The sequence below is a fragment of the Apodemus sylvaticus genome, chromosome 7, assembly GCF_947179515.1.
Source record: "Apodemus sylvaticus chromosome 7, mApoSyl1.1, whole genome shotgun sequence".
NCBI lineage: Eukaryota > Metazoa > Chordata > Mammalia > Rodentia > Muridae > Apodemus > Apodemus sylvaticus.
This window is the reverse complement of record NC_067478.1, coordinates 116,577,711-116,602,810: the sequence shown is the minus strand read 5'-3', so window position 1 is coordinate 116,602,810 and position 25,100 is coordinate 116,577,711. Positions and strand designations below refer to the sequence as shown.

At 39.6% G+C, this 25,100-nt stretch overlaps 1 protein-coding gene and 1 non-coding gene across 2 annotated transcripts in view; one reads left to right on the top strand and one right to left on the bottom strand.

Annotated features, from left to right (window-relative positions):
• Positions 1 to 19,245, bottom strand: part of Muc16 (mucin 16, cell surface associated) — a 243,453-nt gene extending 224,208 nt beyond the window's left edge. The window contains exon 1 of the mRNA XM_052189402.1: positions 19,143 to 19,245. Coding sequence (XP_052045362.1) covers positions 19,143 to 19,245 — 103 coding nt within the window. The remainder of the gene's footprint in view (positions 1 to 19,142) is intronic.
• Positions 19,246 to 24,611: 5,366 nt separating this feature from the next.
• LOC127690267 (U6 spliceosomal RNA) lies at positions 24,612 to 24,716 on the top strand. Its single transcript, XR_007978999.1, has one exon. It is a non-coding gene; the product is annotated as a U6 spliceosomal RNA (small nuclear RNA).
• The last annotated feature ends 384 nt before the right edge of the window (positions 24,717 to 25,100 follow it).

Genomic DNA, 25,100 nt, shown 5'->3' with positions numbered 1-25,100 from the left:
AAAAACAAACAAACAAAACCCCCACAGGACCAGATGGTTTTAGTGCAGAATTCTGTCAGACCTTCAAAGAAGACCTAATACCATTACTCTTCAAACTATTCCACAAGCTAGAAACAGACAGAACACTACCAAACTCATTCTATGAAGCCACAAATACACTGATGCAAAAAAAAAAAAAAAAAAAAAAAAAAAAAACCCTACAAAGATCCAAAAAAGAAAGAGAACTTCAGACTAATTTCCCTTATGTACATCAATGCAAAAATACTCAATAAAATTCTTGCCAACCAAATCCAAGAACAAATCGAAATGATCATTCAACATCTGGCAATTATAAATAGGGCTGCTATGAACATAGTAGAGCATGTATGCTTATTACATGGTGGGGAATCCTCTGGGTATATGCCCAGGAGTGGTATAGCAGGATCTTCTGGAAGTGAGGTGCCCAGTTTTCGGAGGAACCGCCAGACTGATTTCCAGAGTGGTTGTACCAATTTGCAACCCCATCAGCAGTGGAGGAGTGTTCCTCTTTCTCCACACCCTCTCCAATACCTGCTTTCTCCTGAATTTTTAATCTTAGCCATTCTGACTGGTGTAAGGTGAAATCTCAGGGTTGTTTTGATTTGCATTTCCCTAATAACTAATGAAGTTGAGCATTTTTTAAGATGCTTCTCCGCCATCCGAAGTTCTTCAGGTGAGAATTCTTTGTTTAACTCTGCACCCCATTTTTAATAGGGTTGTTTGGTTTTCTGGAGTCTAACTTCTTGAGTTCTTTATATATATTGGATATTAGCCCTCTACTATGTTCATAGCAGCCCTATTTATAATTGCCAGATGCTGGAAAGAACCCAGGTATCCCTCAACAGAAGAGTGGATGCAAAAAATGTGGTATGTCTACACAATGGAGTACTATTCAGCCATTAGAAACAATGAATTCATGAAATTCTTAGGCAAATGGATGGACCTAGAGAACATCATACTAAGTGAGGTAACCCAGACTCAAAAGGTGAATCATGGTATGCACTCACTAATAAGTGGTTATTAACCTAGAAAACTGGAATACCCGAAACATAATCCACACATCAAATGAGGTACAAGAAGAAAGGAGGAGTGGCCCCTGGTTCTGGAAAGACTCAGTGAAACAGTATTCGGCAAAACCAGAACGGGGAAGTGGGAAGGGGTGGGTGGGAGGACAGGGGAAGAGAAGGGGACTTACGGGACTTTCGGGGAGTCAAGGGCTAGAAAAGGGGAAATCATTTGAAATGTAAATAAATTATATCGAATAAAAAAAAAAGAAATGATCATTCAACATGATCATGTAGTTTTTATCCTAGGAATGCCGGGATGCTTCAATATATGGAAATCCATCAATGCAACCCAATACATAAGAAAACTCAAAGAAAAAAAACACCTGGTCATTTCATTAGATGCTGAAAAAGCATTTGACAGAATTTAGCATCTCTTCATGTTGAACGTCTTGGAAAGATCAGGAATTAAAGGCCCATACTTAAACATAGTAAAAGCAATATGCAATAAACCAGTAGCCAACATCAAACTAAATGGCAAGTAACTTGAAGCAATCCCACTAAAATTATGGACTAGACAAGGCTGCCCTTTCTCTCCATACTATATTGAAGTTCTAGCTAGAGCAATTAGACAATAAAAGGAGGTCAAAGGGATACAAATTGGAAAGAGGATGTCAAATTATCACTATTTGCAGATGATATGATAGTATACTTAAGTGACCCAAAAAACTCCACCAGAGAACTCCTACAACTGATACACAACTTCAGCAAAGTGGCCGGATATAAAATTAACTCAAACAAATGAGTAGCCTTCCTATACTCAAAAGATAAACAGGCTGAGAAAGAAATTAGGGAAGCAACACTCTTCACAATTGTCCCAAACAATATAAACTATCTCAGCGTGACTCTATCCAAATAAGTGAAATATCTGCATGACAAGTACTTCATCTTCTGAAATACATTCTTATAAGTGGCCTTGGTAATCGAGTCAAATCAAAACAATAGGAAAGTAACTAAGAAGACAAGTGCTCACACATGCAATCCCAGCATTCAGAAAGCTAATGCTGGATGATTTCCCTGAGTTTGATGACGTAGGGACTATAGAATGACTTTTAGGACATTGATAGGTTCATATGGAGACCCAGTCTCACAAAATAGAAACAACCACTTCACAGCACAGTGATTATGTGTAGCAATGTTTTGCACATTTTAAGATTGATAAGAAAGTAATTTTAAATTCCACTTTAAAATGATATATAGCTATTGTGACAAAGACATAGATTAAATACATGATTCAGTTATTTTGCACATATATGCATATACACACATTAAAAATCACTAGAGAATATCATACTCAGTGAGGTAACCCAGACTCAAAAGGTGAATCATGGTATGCACTCACTAATAAGTGGATATTAACCTAGAAAACTGGAATACCCAAAACATAATCCACACATCAAACGAGGTACAAGAAGAAAGGAGGAGTGGCCCCTGGTTCTGGAAAGACTCAGTGAAACAGTATTCAGCAAAACCAGAACGGGGAAGTAGGAAGGGGTGGGTGGGAGGACAGGGGAAGAGAAGGGGGCTTATGGGACTTTCGGGGAGTGGGGGGGCTAGAAAAGGGGAAATCATTTGAAATGTAAATAAATTATATCGAATAAAAAAAAATTAAAAAAAAATCACATTGCATGGGCTCGTGCATATACCAATATCCACAGATATTCAGGTTCATTTTATAGGATGTAGTAGTTTAGGGGCTACCTAGATACTGGTTAGGGAAGCTTTCTTATCTTGCAGATGATCTCTGTTCAGTTTCTGCACCAACTTTAGGTGGCTCACAAATTCCTGTGATTCCAGTTCCAGGGAATCTGATCTAATTTCCCAACCTCTATGGACATTGTACTCATACACACACATATGTGCAAGTGAACACACACACTCACATTCATGCACAAAGATGTACAATTAAAAGTAGTAATTTATATGTGTGTGTGTGTGTGTGTGTGTGTGTGTGTGTGTGTTTATTTTGCTGTCTTCAGGTGTACAAGAAGAGGGCAGGGGATTCCATTACAGATAGTTTTGAGCTACCATGTGGTGGCTGGGAAATGACTTCAGGACCTGTGAAAGAGTAGCCATTGTTCATAAATACTGAGCCATCTATCCAGCCTGCTTTGTGAACATTTTATTTCTAGATTACTTATAGAACATAAAATGTAAACACAAGCTAAAACACTGCTATTCCATGTTGATTAGATAGTAATGACAAGGGAAACATTCTCCGTGTTCATTTACAATAGAATCATTTTCCCCTTAAACACTTTCCATCCATTGCTGATCAAATCTAGTGATATGGTTTCTGACTGTATACACAATCTGTCTACATATAACTTAAAAAATGTTTCAATTGTAAAATGCACATAGACAAAATTTGTTAACACAATTTAACAATTCATTAACAAGGGTCCTAGTATCCACAAACTGTTGCACTTTGTTGAATTTGTCATCACAGCTTATCCTTTGCTAGCCATATTCCACAATCCATCTCTTTGCCTCACTCTAGTGTGAACTCCACTTTTAGATCATCACAAGGTGTCTTGAGTTGTAATCTCTAACTCTGGGAATCTTAGAACTATTTTGCTTGAATTTGAAAGGATAGCTATGTCAGGTTCCTGCTGCTTGCCTGAGGGTAATTTTCATAACTGATTTTACCTTTTTGTCCAAATGGAAGAAGTTTTTACTAAGGTCCAATACAATCTAAAGTGATGTATTTTTGGGGGGTTTTATAAGAAACTGAAAAGAAATGATCAAAACTGTATGCAGTTCTTAGGCAAATGGTTGGAACTGGAAAATATCCTCCTAAGTAAGGTAACCCAATCATAAAAGAATACACATAGAATGCAATCACTGATAAGTGGATATTAATTAGCCCAGAAGCTCTGAATTCTCAAGACACAATTAGCATATCAAATGATACCCAAGAAGAGGGAAGGAGAGGGCCCTGGTTCTGAAATGACTTGATCCAGCATTGTAGGGAAGTACAAAGACAGAGAAATAGGAGGGGGGTGATTGGGAAATGGGCAGAGGGAAGAGGGCTTATGAGATGAATGGGGTGGGGCGAAGTGAGAAAGGGGAATGCATTCAGAATGTAAACAAAGAATATAGAAAATAAAAAAATTAAAAAATATACTGTGGAATTTAAAATGCCATGTTCCTAGAGAATAGATTGAAGAGTATATTTTCTGTTTACTATCTTTTACAGAAGATTTTATTTTAGTTATAATTATGGGTGTATTACAGATTGGCATAAGGGTATGTGCACAGGAAGTCAGGAGATGATGTTGGTGCCCTTTTGAGGTGGAGTTACAGTAAATTCTGAAGTGCGTGATGTGGATACTGAGAAACAAACTTGGACCCTCTGGAAGAACACCAAGCATTCTTAACCATTCTCATTAATCATTATCCTGACTCCCTTTGGTATAATGCCTATCATAGAATTGAGTTTTTCTTTTTTATTATTGGAAAGGAGAATCATTGATAGGGAATATGTCAGAACTATAGAAGGGAGAGCAAGAATCAGAATATACTTTCCCTTCAAAAGCTATCTTCATCTTTATCTTTTTTTCTTGTTGGTTTTGGTATTTTCTTAATTATGATTTTTGTTGCACACATGTGTTTTTCTCCTATTTACTTCACATTACTCTCTTTCCTCCTTTTGTTCATTTCCTGATTGTTCACAGTAGTACTCCTTATTCTTTCATATTATATATATATATACATATACATACACATACACATACACATACACATACACATACACATACACATACACATACACATACATATACATATACATGTATTTATACATATAAATACAATATATGTGTATATAATATATATCAATACTCAATAGTGTATTTACCTTTTAACTATTCCTATCTATGCATATATTTGCATACATAGTATATTCATCAATACACATTCATATACACTTGTGCATAGACACTCATATATTTATATTTAAGTCGACACTTCATATGAGAGAAATCATGCCACACTTTTTTCTCTCTATGTCTATGATTTTATCATATATACCCCTACCCATCTTTTTTTTCAACCAACTATAGGATGACATATTTAGAAAAAAAAGTGTATTTTTATGGAAACTGTACAGGCTTTTGTCCTTATTCACTTCTTAAAAATACTATGTAACAACTATTTACAAATCACTTACAGATGCAGATGAATTACAATATATATTATAAATAATCTAGAGAGAATTTAATTATATGGGAGAATATGGGTAGGTCATGCTAAAAGCTGCAACATTTTATAAAAGTAAATTCACCATCCTGGGATTTTGGTGTCCCAGAGCATTCTGGACCCATTTTCCTGTAGATATGTAAGAAAGCTGATAAATGTGGGAATGAGTGAGTTTTTCTCATGGTGTAGGGTGATATACTTGCAAACATCCAGAACCAATCTCAGAAACAAATAAATGCAAGAAGATAAAACTGGTGAAGAAAGATGGGAAAAAAGATCAGGAGAGGACAGGGACCCAAGAGCCAGATGGAGCTACCCCATATCCCTACTGTATCTCAGGGTTTGTTTCTTCATAGTAGGTAAGTCTAGATCCACAGAAGTATGAAGTCAGACCAGCCTGGGCAGCCTCCAGGCACAGATGGGGAGGGGCTCAGAGAGCCTTGCAAATACTGAACACTCCAGTAGATGGAACTCCTAGTCCCTGCCCAGCCTTCTAGTTTGCTGGTTCATCCTAAATTCACAAAGATGGCTCTGAGGTCTTGGAGATCGCTTGTAAAAGTGGTTTCTTGCCCTGCTGCCTGCCCTGGAAGGAGAGAGTTAAGGGTCTACTCCCTTCATAAGAAAAGTGAAAGTATTCTGCCAGGAGTGAAAACTTGGAATTTCCAGGAAGTGAAAGCAACTCATTACGTACACACACCCACACTGCTGTGGGAGAATAGAGACTGAAGAAAATGACAAGATTAACGTGTAAAAGAAGCAAATTGCTAGATGGCAAAAGGCAAACGCAGGAACGTCACTAACAGAAATCAAGGCAATATGGCAACATCTGAACCCAATTCTCCTCTACCAACATGTCCTGGATACCCATCACACCAGTAAAACAAGATTTGGATTTAAAATCACTGGTCATGATGCTGGTACAGGAACACATGAAGGACATACGTAAAGAAATTCAGGAGAAAATGGATCAAAAGTTAGAAGCCCTTGCAAGGGAAACACAAAAATCATTGAAAGAAATCCAGGAGAATACAAAAGCCAACAAGGAGGAAATGCAAAAAACACTTAAAGAAATACAGGAGAACTTTGGTCAACAGGCTGAGGTCATGAAAGATGAAACACAAAAATCTCTTAAAGAAATACAGGAGAACTTTGGTCAACAGGCTGAGCTCATGAAAGAGGAAACACAAAAATCTCTTAAAGAATTACAGGAAAACACAAACATGCAAGTGAAGGAGCTAAGCAAAACCATCCAGGATCTAAAATCAGAAGTAGAAACAACTAAGAAAACTCAAAGGGAGACAACTTTGGAGATAGAAAGCCTTGGGAAGAAATCAGGGGACAGAGATGCAAATATCAACAACAGAATACAAGAGATAGAAGAAAGAATCTCAGATACTGAAGATTCCATAGAAACCATGGACTCAACAGTTAAAGAAAATGCAAAATGCAAAAAGCTTGTAACCCAAAATATCCAGGAAATCCAGGACACAATGAGAAGACCAAACCTAAGGATTATAGGCATAGATGAGAGTGAAAATTTACAACTTAAAGGGCCAGCAAATATCTTCAATAAAATTATGGAAGAAAACTTCCCTAACCTAAAGAGAGAGATGCCCATGAATATACAAGAAGCCTACAGAACTCCAAACAGACTGGACCAGAACAGAAATACTTCCCGTCACATAATAATCAAAACACCAAATGTTCTAAACAAAGAAAGAATACTAAAGGCAGTAAGAGAAAAAGGCCAAGTAACATATAAAGGAAGACCTATCAGAATCACAGCAGACTTTTCACTTGAGACTATGAAGGCTAGAAGGTCCTGGGCAGATCTCATGCAGACTCTAAGAGAACAGAAATGCCAACCAAAACTACTATATCCAGCAAAACTCTCAATCACCATAGATGGAGAAACTAAGATATTTCATGACAAAACCAAGTTTACCCAATATCTATCCACAAACCCAGCCCTAAAAAGGATAATAGGAGGACAACACCAATACAAGGAGGGAAACTTCACCCTGGAAAAAGCAAACCCAAACCCAAAAGAAGTTAAGCATTCAAATTTAAAAAATAACGTCAAAAATGATAGGAAGTAACAATCACTATTCCTTAATATCTCTTAACATCAATGGACTTAATGCCCCAATAAAAAGACACAGACTAACTGAATGGATACATAAACAGGACCCTACATTTTGCTGCTTACAGGAAACACACCTCAGGGTCAAAGACAAACACTACCTTAGAGTAAAAGGCTGGAAGACAATTTTACAAGCAAATGGTCTCAGGAAACAAGCTGGAGTAGCCATTTTAATATCAGATAAAATTGACTTTCAACCCAAAGTCATCAAAAGAGACCCTGAGGGACACTTCTTCCTGGTCAAAGGAAAAATACAAAAAGAAGAACTGTCAATCCTGAACATCTATGCCCCAAATGCAAGGGCACCCTCTTTCGTAAAAGAAACTTTATTAAAACTAAAAGCACACATTGCACCTAACACAATAATTGTGGGTGACTTCAACACTGCACTTTCCTCAATGGACCGATCAGGAAAACAGAAACTAAACAGGGACACAATGAAACTAATTGAAGCTTTGGACCAATTAGATTTAACAGATATATATAGAACATTCTATCCTAAAACAATAGAATATACCTTTTTCTCAGCACCTCATGGTACCTTCTCCAAAATAGACCATATAATTGGTCACAAGACAGACCTCAACAAATATAAGAAGATAGAACTAATCCCATGCCTCCTATCTGATCACTATGGAGTAAAAGTGGTCTTCAATAGCAACAGAAACAACAGAAAACCCACATACACGTGGAAACCGAACAATACTCTACTCAATGATACCTTGGTCAAGGAAGAAATAAAGAAAGAAATTAAAGACTTTTTAGAACACAATGAAAATGAAAACACAACATACCCAAATCTATGGGACACAATGAAAGCAGTGCTAAGAGGAAAACTCATAGCCCTGAGTGCCTCCAAAAAGAAAATGGAGAGAGCATACATTACCAGCTTAATGACACACCTGAAAGCCCTAGAACAAAAAGAAGCTATTTTGCCCAGGAGGAGTAGAAGGCAGGAAATCATCAAACTCAGGGCCGAAACCAATCAAGTAGAAACAAAGAGAACCATACAAAAAATCAACAAAACCAGGAGCTGGTTCTTTGAGAAAATCAACAAGATAGATAAACCCTTAGCCAGACTGACCAAAGGGCACAGAGAAAGTATCCAAATTAACAAACTTAGAAATGAAAAAGGGAGATATAACAACGGAAACTGAGGAAATCCAAAAAATCATCAGATCCTACTACAAGAGCCTGTACTCAACACAACTGGAGAATCTGGAGGAAATGGACAATTTCCTTGACAGATACCAAATACCAAAATTAAATCAGGACCAATAGACCATCTAAACAGTCCCATAATGCCTAAAGAAATAGAAGAAGTCATAGAAAGTCTTCCAACCAAAAAAAGCACAGGACCAGATGGTTTCAGTGCAGAATTCTACCAGACCTTCAAAGAAGAGTTAACACCAATACTCTTCAAACTATTCCACAAAATAGAAACAGAAGGAACACTACCCAATTCCTTCTACGAAGCCACAATTACGCTGATACCAAAGCCACAAAAAGATCCAACAAAGAAAGAGAACTTCAGACCAATTTCCCTTATGAACATCGATGCAAAAATACTCAATAAAATTCTTGCCAACCGAATCCAAGAACACATCAAAACGATCATCCACCATGATCAAGTAGGCTTTATCCCGGGAATGCAGGGTTGGTTCAATATACGGAAATCCATCAATACAATCCACTACATAAACAAACTCAAAGAACAAAACCACATGGTCATTTCATTGGATGCTGAAAAAGCATTTGACAAAATTCAGCATCCCTTCATGCTTAAAGTCTTGGAGAGAACAGGAATTCAAGGCCCATACCTAAACATAGTAAAAGCAATATACAGCAAACCGGTAGCCAGCATCACACTAAACGGAGAGAAACTTGAAGCAATCCCACTGAAATCAGGGACCAGACAAGGCTGCCCCCTTTCTCCTTATCTTTTCAATATTGTACTTGAGGTACTAGCTCGGGCAATTCGACAACATAAGGAGGTCAAAGGGATACAAATTGGAAAGGAAGAAGTCAAACTATCATTATTTGCAGACGACATGATCGTCTACCTAAGTGACCCAAAGAACTCCACTAGAGAGCTCCTACAGCTGATAAACAACTTCAGCAAAGTGGCAGGTTATAAAATCAACTCCAGCAAATCAGTGGCCTTCCTATACTCAAAGGATAAGCAGGCTGAGAAAGAAATTAGGGAAATGACCCCCTTCACAATAGCCTCAAACAGTATAAAGTATCTTGGGGTGACTCTTACCAAACATGTGAAAGATCTGTATGACAAGAACTTCAAGACTCTGAAGAAGGAAATGGAAGAAGACCTCAAAAAATGGGAAAACCTCCCATGCTCATGGATCGGTAGAAACAATATAGTTAAAATGGCCATTTTGCCTAAAGCACTATACAGATTCAATGCAATACCCATCAAAATCCCAACTCAATTCTTCACAGAGTTAGAAAGAGCAATTATCAAATTCATCTGGAACAACAAAAAACCCAGGATAGCTAAAACTATTCTCAGCAACAAAAGAAAATCTGGGGGAATCAGTATCCCTGACCTCAAGCAATACTACAGAGCAATAGTGTTAAAAACTGCATGGTATTGGTACAGTGACAGACAGGAGGATCAATGGAACAGGATTGAAGATCCAGAAATGAACCCACACACCTATGGCCACTTGATCCTTGACAAAGAGGCTGAAAACATCCAATGGAAAAAAGATAGCCTTTTCAACAAATGGTGCTGGTTCAACTGGAGGTCAGCATGCAGAAGAATGCGAATTGATCCATCCTTGTCTCCTTGTACTAAGCTCAAATCCAAATGGATCAAGGACCTCCACATAAAGCCTGACACTCTGAAGCTAATAGAAAAGAAACTGGGGAAGACCCTTGAGGACATTGTTACAGGGAGAAAGTTTCTGAACAGAACACCAATAGCGTATGCTCTAAGAGCAAGAATTGACAAATGGGACCTCATAAGGTTACAGAGTTTCTGTAAGGCAAAGGACACCATCAAGAGGACAGATCGGCAACCAACAAATTGGGAAAAGATCTTCACCAATCCTACATCAGATAGAGGGCTAATATCCAATATATATAAAGAACTCAAGAAGTTAGACTCCAGAAAACTGAACAACCCTATTAAAAAATGGGGTACAGAGTTAAACAAAGAATTCTCACCTGAAGAACTTCGGATGGCGGAGAAGCATCTTAAAAAATGCTCAACTTCATTAGTCATTAGGGAAATGCAAATCAAAACAACCCTAAGATTTCATCTTACACCAGTCAGAATGGCTAAGATTAAAAATTCAGGAGACAGCAGGTGTTGGAGAGGGTGCGGAGAAAGAGGAACACTCCTCCACTGCTGGTGGGGTTGCAAATTGGTACAACCACTCTGGAAAGCAGTCTGGCGGTTCCTCCGAAAACTGGGCACCTCACTTCCAGAAGATCCTGCTATACCACTCCTGGGCATATACCCAGAGGATTCCCCACCATGTAATAAGGATACATGCTCTACTATGTTCATAGCAGCCCTATTTATAATTGCCAGATGCTGGAAAGAACCCAGGTATCCCTCAACAGAAGAGTGGATGCAAAAAATGTGGTATATCTACACAATGGAGTACTATTCAGCCATTAGAAACAATGAATTCATGAAATTCTTAGGCAAATGGATGGAGCTAGAGAACATCATACTAAGTGAGGTAACCCAGACTCAAAAGGTGAATCATGGTATGCACTCACTAATAAGTGGTTATTAACCTAGAAAGCTGGAATACCCAAAACATAATCCACACATCAAATGAGATACAAGAAGAAAGCAGGAGTGGTCCCTGTTTCTGGAAAGACTCAGTGAAACAGTATTTGGCAAAACCAGAACGGGGAAGTGGGAAGGGGTGGGAGGGAGGACAGGGGAAGAGAAGGGGTCTTATGGGACTTTCGGGGAGGGGGGGGCTAGAAAAGGGGAAATCATTTGAAATGTAAATAAATTATATCGAATAAAAAAAATAACAATAAAAAAAAAAAGAAGCAAATTGGCAGAGGAAAACTGGAAGCTCTATTCCATCTGGCCTTCATACAACAAATGGGGCATGCTCAAGGAAAGTCCAGGCTCTGCAAACACAGGAGAGACAGCTGCTATGTAAATGTGTTTGGAAAGGTCGTAAAGTCATGGCCCAGTGCTTTGAACTCTTTTCTCCGCACTCTAACCTGCTCCTGTTCTGGGAGTGCTTTCTTTCTTTAACAAACTGTGTCTATTGCCACTTCTTATTATGTGTCTATAATAGCTCCACAGAAGATGTGGAACAGGGCAAGAAACCACTTTTACAAGCGATCTCCAAGACCTCAGAGCCATCTTTGTGAATTTAGGATGAACCAGCAAACTAGAAGGCTGGGCAGGGACTAGGAGTTCCATCTACTGGAGTGTTCAGTATTTGCAAGGCTCTCTGAGCCCCTCCCCATCTGTGCCTGGAGGCTGCCCAGGCGGGTCTGACTTCATACTTCTGTGGATCTGGACAGATGTGTAACAAAGCTCAATTCTTTGCCATGGAACACAAGGACCTGGACACTTCAGCACAGGCTCAGATCTGCACCTGGAACATCATTCATGCAGACTCAAATACAAATATGTACAATACATACATACAGAGACATAAGTCTCAGGTATATGCTGACAGAAACCTGTTCACACGTTTTCACTTAAACACACAAATATTCTCACACTTGTGTGCATATACATGAACTCTCATACACAGATACTCACAAATATGTAGTCTCAGTTAAACATTTATATACACAAGTACACATCTAGTATCCTCCCTATGGCATGTTCATAGACACCCATGGACCCACTGTGCCACAACACTAATTAACATTTACAGATTTAGAAAATGCCCAATGATATACACAGCTTCACCCATTCCTTCACCCACAATAGACAGGAATGCAAGTCCCAGAACTCTCAATTCCTTCTTGGTTTTGGCTCAACTCACTTCATTAAACCTCATTTTCTCTGAGATCAAAGCAGAAATGGTGAGGGAAAACACCTATCTATCCAGGTGTGCCAATAAAACTTGACTAAGATAGATAGTTTACAATATCTTGCTTTTCTATAACCCTTCTCTGTAGAAAAGGACCACCTCAGTCCTGTACCCTTGATTTCCCACCCCTTTTCCTTCTCATTGATTTTTATTGGTTCCTTAATATTGTACAATTCACTTTTATAGTCATGGTTTTTGAAGCTTCCCTTTGCTAACATGCCATCCTAGCAGGGATATCTGTTATTTTTTTCCTCTTTTTTTTCTTTGTTTTTCAGATGTGTAACAAATGTCTGCAATCTTACCACTCCTAGGTAATACAGGAAATGGAAATAGAAGACTCACATAGAAGATCACAGGTTAGCAAGACTGTCGACAATATATTAAAGCAGAAAAAAATGGCAAGAGGGGCATCGTCTTACCAAGGTAGAAAGTAAGACTCCCCAAAATTGTCCTCTGACTTACAAACTTGCTCCAAAGCCTGTATCCCTCAACATATAAATATAAAGTTAATAGGTATGCTTAAATATAAGGTATATATCATAAATAAAAAGGTTTATATATCAAGGAAGCCAGTTGCCAGAAAGGCTGGAAGAGCATCTCTCTTTCTGGGCTGCATAAAATAAACATGTTCCCCAAAGTTCATGATACACAAGTAAAAAAGATGCAGGTGTGTAATCTATAAATGGTCATGATCCATAAAGGCCTAATATTCCAGCACTTTTGAGCACATGCTTTCGTTCTCAGCTCACTAGTTCAGTTCTTGGGAGTGCTTTCCCTTCATTTATAATGGATCTTTATTTCTATGTTCCTGGTCTGATTCTATTTTCTGGGGCATGAGAACCTGTATACTTCAGGTACCTTAGGATGCAGACCCAGTCCTGTTACTGCAGAAAAAAATTCATTAATGTGTGGATGATGCAGGCACAGTTATGTCTTCTCAGCTGGTCCCAAAGCAGAAGCTTAGCAACATGAAAAGTAGCAACAGGAAGAGTTAAGTCATAAGTGGGGGACATAAGAAACCTCAGGGAAGTTTGCTTGGGCAGTTCTGGAGATCTGGCCAAGGTGGTGTGGGTGCAGAAGAGCTTGTCCTGATGTCATGTGAGAGGAAGATTTGTGAGACTGACGAACTCGATTGTCATGCAGTTCCAGATCCAGAGCTTTGAGTTAGCTTTTCTCTACATGTACACTGTCTATGAACTGCTGGAGCTTGTGAGGGGGGTGGTGCTCCAGAACCAAAGCACCGTGATCTCCATAACACAGGACAACAGGATATCTGAGAGTAAGCTCAGTGAGGATCCAGTATTGATAGTATAGCAGAAGCCAAGGACTCGAATCAGCCCAAAATAACTCACTGCAATGAAAATTTGCAAGAAAAACTGTGTGGGGAAAAATGGTATACTGTGTGATACACTGGGACATACTGCAGCTTCCACAGCAAGATTTCTGTTTATATGTTTTTGTTGTTTTTTGCTTTTGGGGGGAGGTTAAGAGGGTAGAGGGCAGATAAGGAAGGACAGGGAGATAAGTGGGATTGGGGTGCATAACGTGAAATTCGCAAAGGAATCAATAATGTTAAAAAAAAAGGAAAAGAAAAAGAAACATCTAGGTGGGGAAAAAATACTGTAGTGACACAGCTACTATGTTCATAGCAGACACAAAACAGAGCATGTGTAGGCAGTGAGGCAGCAATTGCCATTGAGCCTCAATTCTGGCCCACTTTCTTTCTTGTAAGTCAGGTCAATTTTCCTTTATCTCTCTGTCCCTCTTTCCTTGTCTCTTTATTTCTTAATTTCTTTCTTTTTTCCTTTCTTCTGTCACTCTTCCTGTTTGTACATTTGATACATGTTCACATTTTTGTGTGAGTGCATTGCACTGGACATAAAAGGATTGTAGGTATCCTCTTATAGCACTGCCTGCCTTATTCCTTTGAGAAAGGTTTTCTCAGTACATTGTGCTGGCATCCAGCAAGCTCCAGTATTCTCCTGCCTCCATGGTCCACACAGTGTTGGAGTGATGTGAATACTCATACCTAATTTTGTTGTTATTTTCACATGAGTGTAGAGGATTTGGACTCATGCCCTCTTCCTTATGCTAAGGCACTCTTAGCATTGATTCATCTTCACAGCCTGTGTATTCCTTATTAACAACCTGTTCCTGTTTCTGCTACTATTCACATCTCTCTCTTTCTGTCTCTCTCTCCCTCTCCCTCTCCTTCCCTCCCCCCCTTCTCTCTCTCTCTCTCTCTCTCTCTCTCTCTCTCTCTCTCTCTCTCTCTCTCTCTCTCTCTCTCCCACCTGTGGCTTGAATGAGATTGGACTCCTTAGGCTTATATATTTGAATGCTTGGTCCCCACTTGATAGAACACTAGAACAGTTTGGTAAAGATTTAATAAGTGTGGTCTTAGGTAGAGGCATACCACTGGGGATGGGTTTTGAGGTTTAAGAAGACTACCCCATTCAGATTCGTTCACTCTGTGCCTCATGGTTGTATCACATATTGTTTAAGCTCTTAGTTGCTACTCCAGTGTCATGTTTGCCTGCTACCATGCTCCTCGCCATGATGGTGCCTGGATCCAAAATTTAAATGTTTTCATTTACAATCTGCCTTGATCATGGTGTGTTATCATGGCAATAAAAATGTAACTACGACACTATCCAATTCTTATTCCACATTACTAGAATCTGTGAATTTCAGCAAGATCCATTGGACACCAATATCTATCTTTTCAGACTGCAAGTTAATATTCAATATCACAGGTGTTACCAAAACCTATAAAACATATTGGGGTTTTTTTAGCCTCTACACACTTGACTGCATTGAACATAAACTAGGCACAGTAAGCTAATGATTAGTAAAGTTATTATAATATAGTATCTTTGCCAAGTGTTTGTACCATAGTCAATGAGGTTTGTCCAAGGTGCCCTAGTTGCTAATTGATAGCAAGAAGCATCAAGTTAATCAATGTTCCATAATCAATGGAACCTGAATTTTCACTCTATCTGGCAGCAGTAAACTTGGATTTCTAGGGATTTATTTCCAGTATTTTATATCAAATGTACTGAAGAGTGTCAGAACCTCACAAAGATATGCAACTGCAAAGCCCTTCCAGGATCCTCTGACTGTCAGGACTTGAATGACTCAATATTAGCTAAGATGGTTTAGAGTTGGGAAAGGAAAGAAAAAGGAAGAAGGAAGAACCAAAACTACCTTTGGATTTTTGGAATATGCTGAATGCCTCCTGTCCCCACCTTTTCAGAGGTATGGAGGTGTCTTTGTCCTTAGCTAGGTATAAATGAACTGGTACTTAAGTGTCCACTTAAGGTGCACTGAGGGATTTCCTGTGAACAATCTTCAGGGTATCTTAGATACTGGAAAGGTTCCATTGAAAAGTCCAAAATTTCCTGCTCATGAAGTCAGTAGAACTGAGAGTGAATTTGGGCAGCTCCAAGTTGATCATTTTGGATCTTTTTTTCTGCAGGAGATGTGCCCCTCTCTGCGTTTCCTGACACTCAACAGTGTTTTCATGAATAATGCCCTTTTCTATGGTAAGGGTAGCATCATGCAGGAAGATTTCCCTAAATGACCAAAAAACCTGAAAAGTTCATCCTTTGGACTCAAAAACACGTCTTAGGGAAGGTGCCTACGATGATGTCTTTATGCTTCTACTCATCCCCCTATTTTCATATCACATAACTCTACATTCAGCTCACCAGATCTACTCAAATAGACTTGGTAGTAGTTGCTAATTGTGTGTTTGCCCACTTAGTCTCCCCTGCAAGCAATGCCTTCTCTACTTCCCAAGTGTTGGGGTTTTATCTAAGCTCCACCCCACAGCTACCTGGCAATAGCCAGGTATGCCCCGCCCCAGAAATCTGGCCCACTATAAGAGGGGCTACTTGCCCCTCCTCTCTCTTTTTGCTCACCGCTCTCTCCCACATACTCTCACCTCTCTGCCCCTGGGGCTCTTCCCCCCCCCCCTTCCACGTGGTCATGGCCAGCCTCCACTCTCTCTCCACTCTCTCTCCTCTCTCTCTCTCTCTCTCTCTCTCTCTCTCTCTCTCTCTCTCTCTCTCTCTCCCCCCTCTCTCTCTACCACTAACTCCCATCCCCTATTCTGAATAAACTCTATTCTATACCATGTCTGTGTGTGTGTGTGGTCCCTCAGGGGCAGAGGTGCCCAGGCAAGGGCCCGCCTGGACACCTTCCCCCACGCCACCTAGCCACACTCACCTAACCTCCTATACCCCCCCCCCACCTTTAAGCCTCATCATCCTGTTGAATCCTTCATCCTAGTAACCCTGACTCCTTCCCCAAGAACCATAGGTACAAAGCTCCTTGCCTGTACCCTGGTTTGAAACTCCAGTGCTTCTGTGCAGTAGAGGCATACTTCCCTGTCTGTGTCCCTTCCCCCACAGCATTTAGCTGGACTTCTCAGCCCATTCTATTCAAGCTGAGACATTCCTGGCTGGCAGCCTCCACCCTTCCCCTGGTGTTATCTCAGGCCCTTGTTCCATTGTGAACTATACAGTCGCTTTCACCTTAACAACCAAGGCTGCCTCAGGGCAGTCTCTCCCGGAGACCAGCAGAAACCTCCGAGACTGGAAGCAGGCGACCCGCTGAGAAGAAGAACCAAGGAATTCGCAGCCATTGGAGGAGGGGGGCAGGGTTGTTTTCTAAAAACTAAATATATTGGCTAAATAATAGTAAAGGCAGTCTCTATTGGCAAACTGTCATCTTGACTCAATTCTCTTTTGTCCCCTTCCCATTTATCCCCAGAATTCTCTTCCAGGTCTCCAGTTCACATGTGGCTGCGGGTGGCTACATGTCTGCAGTTTTTCAAAGTCACCACAGCCGGTGCAGTACTGTAACTCCAATGTGGGTAATCATTTGTTTTGCCCAGCAGATAGAATATCATGGAATCCTGTGGGAGTTTGGGTTTGCATGTTGTTCTATGTACTCCCTGAGAGTTTCTCTTGGGTGCTAGGAACCCAGGGTTCTATAAAGTTATAAAACAATAAGGCTGTGATTGCGTAAGTGAGCAAATGGTTCCTGGTCCTCTGCACTCAGAGCCTAGAGGATATTTGCTGTATAAAACAGCAGTATTGTAAACTCATCCAAATCAGTACAGAAAACGCAGTCTTATAAGGTGGTTTTGAAGAAAGTATTTACTTAAAACAAAGAAAAAAAAAAAAGAGAGACAGTTCTGGTCCTGCTTGTCACTGAGATAAAATAGCAAGCCTGGAAACAATAGGGATATCGTGAAACAAAGGATACTCCCACTCCTCTGGTTCTGATTTTTCTCTCACACTTGTGGACACCCAGGCCTTTTCCCATGCAATTGACCATGCTACCTCTAAAAGGAACTGTATACCATTTTTACAAAGCACAAAGAAACTTGCCAAAAACAGTTTGTGTGGATCAGTGAGATGTCTCAGCAGGCAAGGGAGATTACCACCAAAGCTAATGATCTGATTTTGAACCCAGGGACCCACATGGTAGTAGAAGAGAACTACTCTGACAACTTGTCCTCTAATGTCCACATGCCATCACAGCATGTGTGCCCACACACATGAACACACACATACATGTACACACACATACACACAGACATACACATACAGACACACACAAATAGTTAAAAATAAAGAAATAAATGTGATTAAAGGTCCTTTTAATACTTATCCCAGGAGGTGGCTCAGTGAGTAAAATATTTTCAATATATGTTTAAGTATAGATTTCCAGAACCCAATAAAACTAGATACAGCTGTGCATGCCTGCAGTCCCAGTACTACATAGAAAACTGAGTTCCCAGAATATCGTGGACTAACTAGCTAGTCTTATACAGAGGATGAACAAGAGACAGTCTCTGACAATGTGGAAGGTAAGAAACTTACACCTGAGGTTGTCCTCTGACCTTCAGATGTGTGGTATGGCACATGAACACACACACACACACACAGACATACACACACACACACACACACACACACACACAGATACACAAGGAGATAGGAAAAGAAAGAAAGGAAACAAGGAAAGGAGAGAGAGAGAGAGAGAGAGAGAGAGAGAGAGAGAGAGAGAGAGAGAGAGAGGAGAGAGAGAGAATGAGAGAATGCCTGTAATTCGATCTCCCATGTAATATATACATATATATATGTATACATATATATATATAAAGATTTTTCTCAATAAATATTTTATATCTACCAGATCTCTTCTAACTACGTATCTAAGATAGACTCTTTTCTGAAGACAAAATGCTGTGGGTAAGAATAAAGAATTTAGGATACCTACTTTCCCTGCTACCTCAAATTACTGTAGATCAAGTAGTCATGAAACTCCTCAAATCACATATACAGCTATTGCTGAGGCACTTAGAAGTGTTCCTCTCCTAATAACTACACTTGACTCTTTTCAAATTCTTATTGTTTTTCTGGTTATTCAATTAACTCACTGACTGAGCTCTGATTTCTCCTTACATTCTGTTATGTAAGATGTCAGGGACTTAGGTGTCCCTAAATTGAAGACCCTGAGTCTATGAGGAGGAATCCTCAACCTACAGCTGTGTTCCCAGCTGCTCGAGACAATCCCATGGAGCAGCTTGCAAAAGCCAGAGTACCCATGTTGCTGGCTCCTCTCCTCCCAGAGTCCTTCCAGTCCATTGCTTCTTACCTGGCCAATAGGTGAGCAAAAGACTAGTAGCCAGAGTCAGCAAATACCTGCGTCGATGTGCTGAGCAGGCCAGGTCTTCCTGTCCCATCCTAATGCCTGGCATTGCGGTGCTTTGCTTCTGACTCCACAGAAGGTCCCGAGAGACTGAACACAGACTAACCTGGCCTTAGCTTAGCTTCAGGGAGGGTGTTGAGAACACACCTTGCTAGGAGGGGCAGGGCCTACCTGCCCTATGGGGAAGCAATGACTGTCACAGCTGGCAAATGTCATCTGGCATTATTCAGAGCCCATGCAGTGACTAATACCTTGTAGACTAATACAAGACCCAGGGTAACCATTGCCCTTAGCAAAGCTTGACTCTGGTGCTAAACCAAGATATCAATGCTAATCTATCTGAGTTTGAAGGATGACAGAGAAGCCTCCGGTACTGATCTATTCTTTTTAAGGATTTTTTTTTTTTTTTTTACTACATTTTACCTGACAGCCTCTCACTTAGAGCCTGGTACCACCAGATAGGAGTGGGGTGGACCCTCCTCTGGGGAAGGTACAACTCCTACAGAGTAAATGTCAGTTTGGTATGTGTGGGAGTGCAGGGCAGGCAGCATTCCTGTGTGGGAACTCCCTAGTTGCCAGGAGAGATGAAGATGAAGACTGAGCTTTTAGCAGCTCACAAGAGCTAGCCTGTTTTCTTGACCACGATCTCTGCCCTGCCACTATAGGGACTGTAATGTAGCTGCTCAGTTGCCCCTGACAGACAGGAGGGGTACAAATGGCTGTACAGAATTCAGCAAGAAGGGCATGAGATATACTTTAGATGGTAAGAGCACTGGATGCTCTTTCAGAGGACCCAGGTTCAATTCTAGACACCCACACACTGGAAAACAATCATCAATGTCTCTAGTTCCAGATCAGACACTCTTAGCCTCCCTGAACACCAGGCACACAGGTAACACACAGACATACATACAGACAAATGCACATATACACAAAATTTAAATAAAATATAAAAATTATAAAGAAAATATATAATTCAGCAAGAGATTTAGGGTTTCTGGTTCCTATTTACAAGACCTATAATCTCTTCCAGGTTCTGTTGGGAAAGTGTTCATTTATTTATACCCATATTTTGGTGCCTGTGTCTATGTGTGAATTTTAAAAGACAATGTGGGTGTCCTAACTCCACAGGAGCTGTGTAACATTTTGGAATTTAATTGTTTTGTTACATTTCTTTGGGTTTTGTTTTGTTTTGCTTTTGGGGGGGTTGTTTTGTTTTTGTTTTGGCTTGCTTGTTTAATATGTATGTGCATGTGTGTGCATACAAAAAGCAAACAGAGAGAAACAGAAGCCAAGCCATTCAATATCATTGAAAATAACTCTGTTTAATTCCCTTTCAACTCCCAAGACAGGAAAACAGGGTCCCTCAAACACTAGGATGTTCAAATCAAGAGCAAACTATCTGACCTAGAGTTCTACATTTCCCTATCAGTCCCTGAGTGGGATGAAGTGTGTTTATGATATATACACATGTGTACTAGTCTTTTGAAAATGCAGGACATCTTAAGAGTACTTTTAGCCTTAAGAAAATGATCTCTCAGCCAGCCTGGAGCTATCTAGTCTGGCAGCCAGCTTTCCCAGTGATCCTCTTGTTTATGCTCCCACAATGCTGGGGTCACAGACACACACAGAACCATTCCTGGCTGTTTACATAGATACAAGGGATTTAAACAAGGGTATCTGAACTCAGGTACTCATGCTTATTCAGCAAGCACTTTTATTTGCTGAGTCACCTACTCAGCTCCAGCCCTGGGGTGTATAAACAGTTCTAGCACTTTATCTATGATGGGACCACATGCCTCTCATATACCATCAGCCCAATCAGTCATATCCCAAGTACAAAAGCTGCCCTAACTTATAAAAGAGCAAGCAGGACCCCAGTTCAATTCCTACATCAGGTAGTTTACAACTTCCTGTAACTCTAGCTCCAATGGATCTGATTCCCTCATCTGGCTTCTACAGTCATGCCACTCATGTGTACATGTCTACATATAGACATAGATATAATTAAAAGAAAAATAAATCTTTAAAATAAAGAACAATCTGGGCAAGGTTAAGAGATTTATTTCATGATAAGAAAAAATAATTACTGGTTGTTGAACTCCTACTAGGTGCTATAAATAATTTCTAGTCATCACCAAGCTAGGATTTACTCTGTTCTTTAAGGCAGTTGTTTCTGAGGCCTGAAAGTAGGCCTGGGGCCTCATGCAAGCTAGGCAAGCACTTTTCAAGTGAGCCATGCCAGAAGCCGCTCATTGGAGTGAGTTTTACCTGTGTTATACTGCAGGCCTCCTTCACTGAGAAAGACCCGGTAGTCATTCAAACACATGACAATTCTAGTATCTTTGCATGCTGGAATTATAGGTGTCAACAATGAGAGTATGCAGTGTGTGTATATGTGCGTGTATGCTGAGTACATATATTTATGCTGGACCACACACATGCATATGGAAACAGAAGTATATCTCAGTTATCTTCTTCAATCACTCTCCACTTTATTATTATTAAAGAATTTCATAACTCTATACAATGTATTTTTATCAAGCACATCCATGGAGAGTGTTTCAAGAAGTATGCCCCTTCCACTTAAAACTTATCCAAAAATTTGCCCTAAATGGGATTCCAAATGTGTACATTGATCAGGATCAACAAATCTGTGGAAGGAAGCATATTCTTACAGCAGCCATGTGGTTTTGTCTAGAAAATATAAGTAAAATAAGGATTCACCAAACAAGTTCTGAACCTTAGTAAGCTATTACCAAGACTAAGTAAGTCTCCATTACCACATTAAAAAACAAAACAAAAACCAAACAGAACTACTGTTAATATGAATGGACATGAACTAAGTTTTAAGTGTCAAATCAAGTTATAGAATTAAAAAGAGAAGAAAAATTTCTTATAGCATTGTCATCCAACCAGGCCAAGAAGGAGATTTCAAAAACAAGGAACCATCCCCCACTTCAAATGCCACAGACAAGGTGGAGTTAGAGGAAACTCAGAGGAATCTGTTGAGAAGTCTTTTGAAGGGAATTTCCACAAAAGAATGAATGGGGTCAGAATGTCAGAGACGTCAAAAGAGAGTGATGGAGAATCTGTGGTTATCATGTGTTCCAATCCCCATAGCAACAGTTATTATGATTATAATAATGTTTACTGAGCATTTAATTGCATGTGACACATCGGGGAAACAGTTACTTGGAGACAAAACCTAGGACATTAAATTCCTGTACAACAAAAGGCATTTATTAATATTTCCTCTCAGCTGCACCCTTCACGAAATTTACTGACTCACTGTATTCCCAGGTGTTCTGCATGCAACTCATAGAGAAATTATATAACTGAATCTATACAAATGCCTCCTGAATTTGTGTTCATATAATGTTCAAGAGCAATAGAAGATGAGGTATGGGTGGTAGAATACTCAGTAGCATGCATGCTGCTGTGGGTTCAACCCCTGAGCTGTATAAAGTGTGTATGAAGTTATATACCTGCAATCCTAGGTTTTGGAAGGTGATGATAAATCAGAAATTCAAAGTAATTCTCTACTACATCTTAAGTTCAAGGGGAGCCTGAACTATAGAACAACTTGTCTTATAAAACTAAAACAAAAAATGAAATAAACACAAAAATGTTTAAGGATAGGCAAATCAGAACAGTTTGTCTAAGTACAAGCACCCTCAAGAAAAGGATTATGAAGGAATCATCCAAACCTCTAGTTCTCAAGTAAAAGTAATTGATCTCATCCCAGAACATAGGGACAATTAGAAATGTTTGGAGAGATCTCATAGTCAATCTGAGACAAGAAAAACATCAAAATTATTAAATGGATAGAGAGAGACAAGAGTCAAGGGAATACCACCCTACAATGCAAAGTACAACCTCTGATGATAGAGAAGCTTCCAACTCCAAAGGTCATTAAATGAGAGGCCAAGAAACCCCACCCAGAACTCATTTAAATGCTCATTTAAACTAAATTTAAACTCAATTAAGTGCTTATTTAAACAGCATTCTTCATTTAAGCTTTGAAAGTACCTTACTCCTTGGGTATGTCAGACCATGCTATGCTTCATCTTGCTCTGTTCCAAACTATGATCTAATTTTACCCTTAATACTCTCCAGTGAGTGGCAGTAGAGATGGTTTAGCAGTTCAGAGCACTGAATGCTCTTCAAGATCTCCTGAGTTCAATTCCCAACAACCACATGGTGGCTCACAACCATCTGTAAGGGGGTCCGATGTCCTCTTATGGTGTGTTGTCTGAAGACAGCAGCAGTGTTCTCACATTCATAAAATAAATACAATCTTTATAAAAAAAAACAAAAACAAAACAAAAAAAACCCTCTCCAATGATGGGCTGAGGAGATGAACTAATTATTGTTTACTCTTCATATATGGGGAACTGAATTTGACTTCTAGAATCCACCAGAATAATAAGTAAGCTAGTAAGCTAGTAAGTAAGTAAGTATGTAAGTAAGTAAGTAAATAATAAATAAAAATAAATAAATACCTGAGCATGGTAGTATATGATTTTGGTCCTATAGTGAAAAAAGTTATTTTCCCCCATTAGAGGCAGAAAGCTCACCAAGGGTCAGTTTTCTATGAATCTCCATCCCTTAATATCCCCCAACCTGGTAAAACTTTTGTTTTCACATAGTACCAAATGAGGGGGGATGGTCTTTTCCCCTTTCATTTATTTTCTTTTTGACAGTTCTTTTAAAATTATCTAAGTGTGAAAGACTATGAGGTTAGACCCCAGAAAACATGTGGAAAGACTAGGCACATCAGTTGGTTTAGGATTAGATCATGCGATACTTCTTCAAGGACTAAGTTGAGAGATTTAGGATGACTCCCAGCATTACATCTCAGGCCCCCACTTACACCTGCATACACATGCATGTACACCCCTACATCTCAAGATCTTAACCTAGTACTGCTTTTTATTCCCTATCATGTATTTTTTTTCTCTACGTCATTAACACATTGAGATCTTTCCATGTGTTACTCACTTTGACTGGCTTTCTGTAAGCCTACATGTTTCTATCTGTAAAGCCTCTATGACAAAAGAAAAAGAAATCACCTCCTCATAGCACACTGTTCTTCCTCCCTTCTCGATCACTTGTGATCTCAGGGTCTTCTTCATTATCCTCTGTAACACACCAGCTTTCCATGTGTCAATATTTTAGCATTCCTTTTCTACTATATTGGCTTCATCTATTCAACACGATCAGGAACTGAGTCTGTCTTACTAATACTACATTCTTCATGTGTCGCATACAACAGACTCCAAACATTTTGAAATGCTGTATATGTAGAACTTTGTCTATAGGCCTAGCTGATCAGAATGTTGTGAGGCATGAGGACTGAGGAATTTAAGGCAATTCTGGGCTGCATAAACCAAATGACATAACAAAAGAGATGTTTGCTTAGGTAGTACATTTATTAATATTGGAATGACACAGAGAAGATTAACCAATCCCCTGTGCAAGAATGACCCCAAACATAAAGCACTGCACACACACACACACACACACACACACACATACAAAGGGGTGAAGGAATAGTTCATTGGTAGTATATATACCTAGAATGTAAATCATGAGTTCTATCCTGGTATTGTGTAAGCTAGATGGGGTGGTATAAGCCTGACACCTCAGTTCTGGGGAGGTGGAGTCAGGATGAAAACTGGGTCAAGTTCATTCTCTGCAACAGGGTGTGTTTGAGACTAGCATGAACTATATATATGACCTCTTCTCAATATGCAGTAAATTAAAAACTAATAAGAAAATGGCAAAAAAGCAGTAGTTACAACCAAAAATATTTGTTGAATAAAAATTGCTGAAAACCTTGGGATTTCCTTGGAGCATGTTAATGGTAACTCTGATGCATTAGGTAGATATTTGAAGGGA